This window comes from Heptranchias perlo, chromosome 41, assembly GCF_035084215.1.
Source record: "Heptranchias perlo isolate sHepPer1 chromosome 41, sHepPer1.hap1, whole genome shotgun sequence".
Taxonomy (NCBI): domain Eukaryota; kingdom Metazoa; phylum Chordata; class Chondrichthyes; order Hexanchiformes; family Hexanchidae; genus Heptranchias; species Heptranchias perlo.
This window is the reverse complement of record NC_090365.1, coordinates 11,326,988-11,339,080: the sequence shown is the minus strand read 5'-3', so window position 1 is coordinate 11,339,080 and position 12,093 is coordinate 11,326,988. Positions and strand designations below refer to the sequence as shown.

At 46.0% G+C, this 12,093-nt stretch overlaps 1 protein-coding gene across 2 annotated transcripts in view; it reads left to right on the top strand.

The window, feature by feature from the left end:
- Nucleotides 1-12,093, top strand: part of LOC137306050 (RAS guanyl-releasing protein 1-like) — a 138,440-nt gene that overhangs the window by 79,325 nt on the left and 47,022 nt on the right. For both annotated transcript variants that reach the window (XM_067975088.1, XM_067975089.1), the window contains exon 3: nucleotides 2,410-2,515. In XM_067975088.1, the coding sequence (XP_067831189.1) occupies nucleotides 2,410-2,515 (106 nt within the window). The remainder of the gene's footprint in view (nucleotides 1-2,409; nucleotides 2,516-12,093) is intronic.

Sequence of the window (12,093 nt, the reverse complement as noted above, 5' to 3'; positions counted from 1 at the left end):
TGCTGTGGTGACGACATAAGATGGGCTCTTTCACAAGAGGAGCTGCGGCTCACCATCTACTCCACACCAGGGACCTTTTGGGCAGGCGTCGTCAACCAGGACGGGATGCCTACAACACATGGTTAACAACTACCTCCCGTAGGCATGGCCAGCGTTTGGTGCCATTGATTTAGTGCATCAGTGGTTCATCAAGTCCTGAGAGCTCTGCTGCCAAGAAAGTGATCAGCCTGCCCCCAAGATTATTGCCAATGGCCTCTGTAGCTGGCTGCCTGAAGGCCCTAGGGATCACCAGATTTGACCCTTCCCTCGTGATTTCTCTTCCACAGCAGGACATCCTCTGGAATGTGTGTCTCTGGCCTGGTGTCTGTTTTGTGTGTTCAGACATTTTCTTTTCTGGGCATCACTCCAACTTCCCCAAGTGCAATAGCAAGGCCGTGGCCTCCCATGCCCGCTGTACCCTTCCCGATCTCTGTAATCTCCTCCAGCCTTGCAACCCTCCGAGATCTCTGCACTCATCCAATTCTGGCCTCTTGCGCATCCCTGATTTTCATCACCCCACCATTGGTGGCCGTGCCTTCAGCTGACAAGGCCCTAAGCTCTGGAATTCCCTCCCTAAACCTCTCTGCCTCTCAACCTCTTTCTCCTCCTCTAAGATGCTCCTTAAAACCTACCTCTTTGACCAAGCTTTTGATCACCTGTCCTAATACCTGTATAAGTGGCTCGGTGTCAAATTTTGTCTGATAATGCTCCTGTGAAGCACCTTGGGACGTTTTATTACTTTAGAGACGCTATATAAATGCAAGTTGTTGTTTTTAGTGTTGATTGCCTGTCTCACCAGCTATTATGAGCTGCAGATCTTCATCAGAAGCCGCAAAGCCAAGATACAAAGCCCAGCTGGAATTGGGCCACAGTTATGATGGTTAAGTGATTGTTTAGCTGGATGAGCCTAATCGGCCACTTCAATTGCAGAAAGTGCACCGTACAGTTAAAGAAATAAATGGGCACAAAATGTAACACCATCCAAAGCAGAACAACAGCTACTTGCATTTATATAGCGCCTTTAACATAGTAAAACGTCCAAAGGCACTTCACAGGACCGTTACCAAACAAAATTTGACACCGAGCCACATAAGGAGATAGGACAGGAAAGAGATAGATTTAAGGAGCGTCTTAAGGGAGGAGAGAGAGGCGGAGAGGTTTAGGGAGGGAATTCCAGAGCTTAGGGCCTAGGCAGCTGAAAGCACGGCCACCAATGATGGGGCGAAGGAAATCGGGCATGTGCGAGAGGCCAGATTTAGAGGAACTCAGAGATCTCGGAGAGTTGTAGGGCTGGAGGAGGTCAGAGAGATAGGGAGGGGCGAGGCCATGGAGGGATTTGAACATGACGATGAGAATTTTAAAATCGAGGCGTTGCTGGACTGGGAGCCAATGTAGGTCAGTGAGCACAGTGGGTGATGGGTGAATGGGACTTCACCCCTACTAGCTTCCCTGAATCTCTGGGGGTAACTTTAACTTTGGGAAATGGTGTGGAATGGGCCTTATCGTAATAGCCGGCCGTTATAAAACCCGCCCGATTTTTCCTTTCCATTGATGTCCATTTTGCACTAGCACCTAAATTTAAAAGTGTGCCCTGTGTGTGTGTGCATTTTGTGCTTTCTGCATGTGTGTGCATGCATATGCTAACATGTGCACGTGTGTGTGGATTCATACGTGTCCAAAGAATTGCAGGACTATGGGGGAAAGAGCAGGGAATGGGACTAATTGGACAGCTCTTACTCTGCTGTATGATTCTATGATTCTAAATGTATGGAAATGATCATGCATCTTTTTTTTTATTTTCTTGCCATTTTACTTCCTCTCTTTCCTTCCCCTTTTTTCATGTTGTTTTCTTTTTGCACATGTCACCCTGCCCCAATCAGAACATTTCCGCGTATAATGGGCACCTTCTCCTACAGCACAGAGGCTACTGTGTGAATCTGAAGCTCCTCCCTAATAGAGGTCTATAAGATTATGATAGGGTTTGATAAGATAGACGTAGAGAAGATGTTCCATAACTTGGGGCCATAACTATAAGATAGTCACCAATAAATCCAATCGGGAATTCAGGAGAAACTTCATTACCCAGACAGCGTACCCAGAGAATGTGGAACTCACTACCGCAGGGAGTAGTTGAGGCGAATAGCATAGATGCATTTAAGTAGAAGCTAGATAAGCACACAAGGGAGAAAGGAATAGAAGGATATGCTGATAGGGTTAGATGAAGAGAGGTGAGAGGAGGCTCGCGTGGAGCATGAATGACGGCATAGGCCAGTTGGGCCGAATGGCCTGTTTCAGTGCAGCGGACTCTATGTAATTCTATGAACCTTTATAGCGAGTCCCCATGTGACCTACTTTCTTGTGTCTCTCCAGATCCAGATGGGTGCCTGCGCTGTAGCAGCGAGACGGTCAACGTGACGCTGATGATGCACAGCTGGATCATCCCATCGTCAGAATTCGCTCACAAGCTCCTCGCACTATATCCTTTTAGCCGATGGTCCCCAATGTTGGAAAATAGAGCATTGTTGCGCCAAAAGAGCTGGTGACTTGTACAGTGGGATTCCGTGAAGATAGCAGGAGTTTCACTTTAAGAGAGGATTCTTAACCTAACCCGCTGAGTGGGAAACAGGGGGATTTGGGCCAGTTCTGTTTCAGATTTCCCGCCAGGCGGTAAGGTTAAAATTATGCCCTAATTAAAGACTATCTAAATAAAGTAGCTGCATGGTTCGACATTGGTTGTTAAGGAGTGAAACTAACCTGAAACTGACCGTACTTTAGGTTGGTTTCCAGCAGATGAGTCAGAATGAAGGCTTCGGAAACATATCGATTGACCTGGGCCTGACCTTTTGATCTTTCCAATGCTGCAGACTTCAGCCACTAATTAAATTGGGAGCTTCACGTCTCTGGCAGAGGAAGAGTTAAGGGAAACTTTATCTTTTAGAGGTGTATGAACATAGGAATATAGAAACATTGGAACAGGAGTGGGCCATTCAGCCCCTCGAGTCTGTTCCGCCATTCAATTAGATCATGGCTGATCTGTATCTGAACTCCATTTACCCGCCTTGGTTCCATATCCGTTAATCCCCTTACCTAACAAAAATCTATCAATCTCAGTTTTGAAATTTTCAATGGACCCCCAGCCTCAACAGCTTTTTGGGGGAGAGAGTTCCAGATTTCCACTCCCCTTTGTGTGAAGAAGTGCTTCCTGACATCACCCCTCAACTGCCCAGTTCTAATTTTAAGATTATTCCCCCTTGTTCTGAACTCCCCCACCAGAGGAAATAGTTTCTCTCTATCTTTATTCATCTTAAACATCTTAATTAGATCACCCCTTAATCTTCTGTACTCGAGGGAATACAAGCCCAGTCTATGCGATCTGTCCTCATAAGTTAACACTTTAAGCCCTGTGTCGATAGAAGGGATGATGTGCTTATCCTGACATCAAATATTAGTGTGGAAATAAGGACAGGAATAACAAAGGTCATTGTACAAGGCTCAAGGAGGAAATCAATGCAATAGTGAGGAAGGATATCCTCACTATTGTGTAATCTGTATGGGTGGAGCTAAGAAACACCAAGGGGCAGAAAATGTTGGTGGGGGTTGTCTATAGGCCCCCAAACAGTAGTGGAGATGTAGGGAAGGGCATTAAACAGGAAATTAGAGACGCATGCAAGAAGGGTACAATTATAATCATGAGTGACTTTAATCTACATTTAGATTGGTCAAACCAAATTAGCAATAATACTGTGGGGGAGGAATTCCTGGAGTGTGTACGTGATGGTTTTCTAGACCAATACGTTGAGGAACCAATTAGAGAACAGGCGATCCTAGACTGGGTATTGTGCGATGAGAAAGGATTAATTAACAATCTTGTTATGCGGGGTCCCTTAGGGAAGAGCGACCATAACATGATAGAATTCCTCATTAAGATGGAGAGTGAAGTAGTTGAATCCGAAACTAGGGTCCTGAATCTAAATAAAGGAAATTATGAAAGTATGAGGTGTGAGTTGGCTATGATAGATTGGGGAACTTTACTAAAGGGGATGACAGTGGATAGGCAATGGCTAATATTTACAGAACGTGTGCAGGAATTACAACAATTATTCATTCCTGTCTGGCGCAAAAATAAAACCGGAAAGGTGGCTCAACCGTGGCTTACAAAAGAAATTAGGGATAGTATTAGATCCAAAGAGGAGACATATAAAATTACCAGAAAAAGCGGCAAGCCTGAGGATTGGGAGCAGTTCAGAATTCAGCAAAGGAGGACAGAGATTGATTTAAGAGGGGAAAAATAGAGTATGAGAGTAAACTAGCAGGGAACATAAAAACTGACTGTAAAAGCTTCTATAAATATGTCAAGAGAAAAAGATTAGTGAAGACAAATGTAGGTCCCTTACAGTCAGAACTGGGGGAAATTATAATGGGGAACAAAGAAATGGCAGAACAATTACACATACTTTGGTTCTGTCTTCACAAAGGAGGACACAAATAACCTGCCAGAAATGTTAGGGAACCAAGGGTCTAGTGAGAGGGAGGAACTGAAGGAAACCAGTATTAGTAAAAAAAAATAGCGCTAGGGAAATTAATGGGGCTAAAGGCTGACAAATCCCCAGGGCCTGATAATCTACATCCCAGAGTACTAAAGGAAGTGGCCCTGGAAATAGTGGATGCATTGGTGATCATCTTCCAAAATTCTATAGACTCTGGAACAGATCCTACAGATTGGAGAGTGGCAAATGTAACCCCACTATTTAAAAAAAGAGGGAGAGAAAAACAGAGAATTACAGACCAGTTAGCCTAACATCAGTAGTGGGGAAAATGCTAGAGTCTATTATAAAGGATGTAATAACAGAACACTTGGAGGGCATTAACGGGATTGGACAAAGTCAGCATGGGTTTATGAAAGGGAAATCATGCTTAACAAATCTACTGGAGTTTTTTGAGGAGGTAACTAGTAGAATAGATAGGGGAGAACCAGTGGATGTGGTGTATTTAGATTTTCAGAAGGCTTTTGATAAGGTCCCACAACAAGAGGTTAGTGTGCAAAATTAAAGCACATGGGATTGGGGGGAATATACTGGCATGGATTGAGAATTGGTTGACAGACAGGAAACAGAGAGTAGGAATAAACGGGTCTTTTTCCAGGTGGCAGGAAGTGACTAGTGGGGTACCGCAGGGATCAGTGATTGGGCCCCAGCTATTCACAATATATATCAATGATTTGGATGAGGGAACTAAATGTAACATTTCCAAGTTTGCAGACGGCACAAAGCTGGGGTGGAATGTGAGCTGTGAGGAGGATGCAAAGAGGCTCCAATGTGATTTAGACAAGTTGGGTGAGTGAGCAAGAACATGGCAGATGCAGTATAACGTGGATAAATGTGAGGCTATCCACTTTGGTTATAAAAACAGAAAGACAGATTATTATCTCAATGGTGATTGGGAAAAGGGGAGGTGCAACGAGACCTGGGTGTCCTTGTACACCAGTCGCTGAAAGCGAGCATTCAGATGCAGCAAGCAGTTAGGAAGGTGAATGGTATGTTGGCCTTCATTGCAAGAGGATTTGAGTACAGGAGCAGGGATGTCTTACTGCAGTTGTACAGGGCCTTGGTGAGACCACATCTGGAGTATTGTGTGTCGTTTTGGTCTCCTTATCTGAGGAAGGATGTCCTTGCCATGGAGGGAGTGCAATGAAGGTTTACCAGACTGATTCCTGGGATGGCAGGACTGACGTATGAGGAGAGATTGGGTCGACTAGGCCTATATTCACTAGAGTTTAGAAGAATGAGAGGTGATCTCATCGAAACATATAAAATTCTAACAGGACTAGATAGACTAGATGCAGGGAGGATGTTCCCAATGGCTGGGGAGTCCAGAACCAGGGGTCACAGTCTCAGGATACGGGGTATGCCATTTAGAACGGAGATGAGGAGAAATTTCTTCACTCAGAGGGTGGTGAACCTGTGGAATTCTCTACCACAGAAGGCAATGGAGGCCAAGTCATTAGATGTATTCAAGAAGGAGATACATATATTTCTTAATGCTGAAGGGATCAAGGGATATGGGGAAAAAGCAGGAACAGGGTACTGAGTTAGACGATCAGCCATGATCATTTTGAATGGTGGAGCATATTTTCTATGTTTCTATGTTTCAGCTCCTTGAGTTTCAAGAGATGAGTCAGAGATGGGTCAGAGATAGGGTTATATGGATGATTGTGCCCCTCGAGCTCGGGTCTAATCAGGCTCCAAGCCAGCGGTGGAGTTATCCCTGAGGTATAGTTACTCCTGTGGCACATGGCCACTATTTTTGGTCAGCCATAATTGGTGAAGTAATGACTTCATCAGGCCGTGAATACCATTTTCGTACTTCTGTTCACAAAACTGATAACATGGCTTGCAAGTCCCTTGTTAGTACACGGTGGTGTAGTGGTTATGTTACTAGACTGGCTAATCCAGAGACCTCGGAATAATAGTCCAGAAGAACATGAGTTCAAATCCCACCATGAAGCTATCAAGATTCACCCAACTGGTCCTTTACGGAAAGAAACTTGCTGTCTTTACCCAGTCTGGGCCTATATGTGACTCCACTCCCACATCAACATGGTTGGCTCTTAACTGCCCTTTGAATTGGTCTAGCAACCACTCAGTTGTATCAAACCGCCACCCAGTGGTTCAAGAAGAAGGCCCAGCACCACCTTCTCAGGATGACTACGAATGGGCAACACGTGCTGGCCTTGCCAGCGACGCCCGCACCCCGAGAATGAATAAAAAAAGGACAAGATCGATACAAATTAGACAGGCCATTCGACCCATCTATCCAAAAGGATCCTGGTTCTCCTCCATCACGGTGTTCTATGACTCCTCTAACCCACCCTGCTTTCAGATCTCTCTCTGTTGAAGAGGAACTTCCTGTCATCAGTCTCAAATTTGTCTTTTACGTAGTGTCCCCTTGTCTTACTCTCATGGTTTAACTTGAAGTATTGTTCCAGGTTTATCTGTTCTGTCTGATCTGAACTCAGCTGAATTTACGATATAACCCACACTGTTCAGGCAGGGTGAGGGACCTGGCCACAGACACTCCTGGGTCTCTTTCAAGAGGCCTTGGCAAGTTCTAGCACACCCATGGAGCACACGTGCCTCATAATCTCCCCTCCAAATGGCAGTACGTTGCCCTTACTCATATAGACTGCATTTGGCACCAATTAGTCCAGTTGCAAACCTTGTTGCACTTTCTGTGAACAATCCACAAGCCGATTTGACTGGCAATAGCACAGGGCACAGTGGAAACAAGTAACGGGCCATTTATATATCGTCCAGGAATTGAAGATTAATCCCTAGGATACTACTGCGAACAACACCCGGGAGAGAAATCATAGGGGCAATAAAAAAAGGAGTGCTTTTTTTCATTTTCTTTGAATGCGTCTATTTGTTAATTATAAAAATATCGGGAAAAAAGACTGACTGACAGTCAATCAGGTATTGAAGAGTCTTTTCGCTTTCCAATTGGCCGTGGGAAGATGGGGCACCGCGAGGATGGACGTGTTGGGCGAGCCTACTATTTAATTGTGGCCATGCCATGCACCATTCCCTCTCCCCCTCCCTCCTCCCAGCTAAACAAACAGTCCAGCTGCTCGAAAACAGGGTTCTCTCGATGGCCGATTTGCCATCTGGTGCCTCCCGCTTTCTGCCCTGTGATGAACCGCCTGGCACTTCCTTCACCGTGATGGAGAATTGCGAGGGGATTGGCCTTTTCTGGCCTTTGAGAATGAGTCTTTCTCACATGGGGGAGGGTAAAAACCCAGGGGAAATCCTTATGGAGTTTCCCCCTCTGCAAACCTCTCCTTTGATACACTCTGTTCAGAGAATCGACGACACAGAATTACCTCGAACTCTTGGAGCTGCTAAACAAGAGTTTCTGTTTCCTGCCGAGGTGGAACATCAAAGCTCTCCGTGCTCTCAGCAGCCTCTGTGTATCTAGAATCTCACAGCGTAGCTGCTCTGTCGTCCATTGGGGTTTTTAATCAATTCCTTTCTGGAGGGGAAAGGGGACAATCTGCTTAATCGCACTGAGCATTTTTCTACTGCTTTAACGGGCAGGTGACGTCACTTTGCAAGGGAACATGGGAAATGGAGAAGGCCATTCAACTCCTCAAGCCCGTTCTGCTATTCAATTAGATCGTGGCTGATCTGTATCTCAAGTCCATTTACCTGCCTTGGTTCAGTTGATCGCCTTACCGAAAATCTATCAATCTCAGTTTTGACATTTTCAATTGACCCCCAGCCTCCACAGCTTTTTGGGGGAGAGAGTTCCAGATTTCCACTACCCTTTGCATGAAGACGTGCTTCCTGACATCAGCCCTGAATGGCCTGGCACTAATTTGCAAGGGGCAGATGCTTTAGTCGGCTTCAAAATGGTTTATGTGGGCAGTCGTTTAGGATTGGTTGGGTTGAGCCTGGCCAAACTCATTTCACGTAGAACTAGGGTTGCCAACTCTGGTCGAATGTATTCCTGGAGGTTTCATCACATGCCCCTCCCCCATGCTCCCGCCATTGGTCGCCCAACACGTCCATCCTCGCGGTGCCCCATCTTCCCACGGCTAATTGGAAAGCGAAAAGACTCTTCAATACCTGATTGACTGTCAGTCAAACCATCTTTTTTTTTTCCCTGATATTTTTATAACTAATAAAGCGTTAAAAGAATATGAAAAAGTGCACCCTTTTTTTAATGCCCCTATGATTTCTCTCCCGGGTGTTGTTCGCAGCAGTGTCCTGGAGATCAATTTTCAATTCCTGGAGACTCCAGACCAATCCTGGAGGGTTGGCAACCCTACATAGAACTCACGTTACTGTGCAGCCATTGCTGCATACTGACTTAATTAACCAATCCTGTCCAATTGATAAGGAGCCCACCAGTATGAAGGAGATATCAAGTCGGGGACTGTATGGCAAACTGATGGGATCTCCTGTCTGCTATGTACAGGTCCTGTGTGAAAGGAGTATGGGCAGCTCTGAACGAGTGTTGCCTACAGCTAGGGTCGCCAACCCTCCAGGATTGTCCTGGAGTCGCCAAGAATTAAAGATTAATCTCCTGGGCACAGCTGCCAGCGATACCCGGGAGAAAAATCATAGGGGCGTTCTAAAAATATATATCTTCTCATTTTCTTTGAACACTTCCCTTCATTGGTTATAAAGATATTGGAGATGGGAAAATAAGCTGTTTGACCGGGTGGGGTGGTTGGAGGTCATGTGATGAAACCTCCAGGAATACGTCCAACCAGAGATGAGAGGCCTACTTACAGCAGAAATGCTCCCCCCCTAATTTGGCACCAGAATTTGGCAATCTTAGCCGGCGAGGCCTCAAGGTGGGGAAATGGAGAAGGTCACGTTGGTGCAGTAGAAGGTTGGGACAGGATAGAGGGAACGTTGCTCTGTAGCCAGCAGTGCTTTGCCTGACCTGGGGAATAATTTACTCTGGAGACCTGAGGCAAGAACACAAGAAATAGGAGCAGGAGTAGGCCATACGGCCCCCTCGAGCCTGCTCCACCATTCAACAAGATCATGGCTGATCTTCCACCTCAACTCCACTTTCCCACCCAATCCCAGATGAGGAAGCATTCTATTTCCCAACTTGATGAGCACAAAGTCCGCGGGAAAAAGTGCAAATATAAAAATAAATTAAAAAGTTATGAAGCCAAGTTTGGGTTTTAAATACCTGCAGTTTGCAGAAGGGAGGAACATAGGAACAGGAGTAGGCCATTCAGCCCCTCGTGCCAGCTCCACCATTTGATAAGATCATGGCTGATCTGTGATCTAACTCCATATACCTGCCTTTGGCCCATATCCCTTAATACCTTTGGTTGCCAAAAAGCTATCTATCTCAGATTGAGCTAGTATCAATTGCCATTTGCGGAAGAGAGTTCCAAACTTCTACCACCCTTTGTGTGTAGAAATGTTTTCTAATCTCGCTCCTGAAAGGTCTGGCTCTAATTTTTAGACTGTGTCCCCTACTCCTAGAATCCCCAACCAGCGGAAATAGTTTCTCTCTATCCACCCTATCTGTTCCCCTTAATATCTTATAAACTTCGATCAGATCACCCCTTAACCTTCGAAACTCTAGAGAATACAACCCCAATTTCTGTAATCTCTCCTTGTAACTTAACCCTTGAAGTCCGGGTATCATTCTAGTAAACCTACGCTGCACTCCCTCCAAGGCCAATATGTCCTTCCGAAGGTGCGGTGCCCAGAACTGCTCACAGTACTCCAGGTGCGGTCTAACCAGGGTTTTGTATAGCTGCAGCATAACTTCTGCCCCCTTGTACTCTAGTCCTCGAGATATAAAGGCCAGCATTCCATTAGCCTTCTTGATTATTTTCTGCACCTGTTCATGACACTTCAATGATCTATGTACCTGAACCCCTAAGTCCCTTTGGACATCCACTGTTTTTAACTTTTTACTGTTTAGAAAGTACCCTGTTCTATCCTTTTTTGATCCAAAGGAGGGAGGAGAGATTTAGGCAGGGAGGGAGCTCCACAGTTCTGAGCAGATAGAAAATAATGAGTTGGAGTCGGAGACGGTGGGATGAGTTTGGCTCATTTACAGTGGGGTCGATTTTAACTTTTGGGTCCCGGCCTCATTTAAACCTGGTAGGCGAGCTGTGGGATGTCAAACAAGTGTTCCAGTGCAACTCGCCGAATTCAGGCCTCAAGATTGGGCCGCCAGCGAGGGAGGAGGGGAGGGGCCGCAATCAAGGAGGGTGGGGGTCCCGGGCAGCAGCGACCCAGCTTATTATTATAGGGCCCATAGGTGAATTCCTGCTCCTTCGGACCCCAAAACCTTTAACCGGGCCTCTTTGGCTACATCACCCGTGGATCTGCTTGAAGTAGGCACGACGCAGGCTCCGCCCAGTTCCGACCTTAAATGGCGATCGGAGTCCTATTTACGTCACAGGACCCCGGTTCCCATATTAAAAGGGGCCTGTCGCCTGAATCAGCCAAGCGGTAGGCCCCTTTCAAAATGGCGGCCGCCACATCGCTGGGGGCAACGGGACGGTGCGGTCACTGAACCCCATTTTGAGGCCCGTTAACGCCAGGCGAGGTGGGGGGGGTAATTGACTCCAGTAAGGACGCAGGGAGAAGGAATGTGTAGGGTGGTGCCTTTGGAGGTTGGGAGGAATGAGAGCAGCACTGAGCGTAGGCTGAATGGGATCAGGTAGCGAGACCACTCCCTGTTAGCAAATCCAGCCAATGGCGGATGCATGTGATCCTCTAAACGGGAGGACCCTTAAAAAGCGAGGAAACAGAGAGATGAGGTGGGGGAAGGTCAGATAATAGGCAAACGGGATCCTGGCCTTTATGGATACAAAAGGAAATGATGCTAAATTCGTAAAGATATTAGTTAGGCCACACTTGGAATTTGTGTGCACCCCCTTACTGGCAGGGTATTAGAACAGTGGAAAGCGGACAATGAAGATTCATGAGGATGATACCAGTTATAGTTAGGAAGAAAGGCTCAAAAAATTGGGGCTTTTTCACTGGAACAAAGAAGGTTGATGGAGAACCCAATACAAGTTCTCAAAATGATGCCAGGTTTTGAGAGTATAAATGGTGACAGATTGTTCTCGCCGGTTAACGAATTGGTGACCAGGGGACGGACTCAAACTCTCATGAGAGGAACGAAGCACAGGAGGTTATTACAACATAGAATACTTGACCACAAGTGGCTACTGAGGCAGCGACTGGAGCAACATTCTAGAGGGGATTGGGTGAAAAGGAAGGAGATAAAATGATAGAGGGAAAGGACAGGGATTAAAGTTTTTCTTAAGCAAAATACTGCAGATGCTGGAAATCTGAAATAAAAACAGAAAATGCTGGAAATACTCAGCAAGTCAGGCAGCCTCTGTGGAGAAAGAAACAGAGTTCGTGTTTCAGGTCGATGACCCATCGTCAGAATTGGAAGAAGGTCAAGTTCTGATGATAGGCCATCGACCTGAAACGTTACCTCTGTTTCTTTCTCCACAGATGCTGCCTTGACTTGCTGAGTATTTCCAGCATTTTCTGT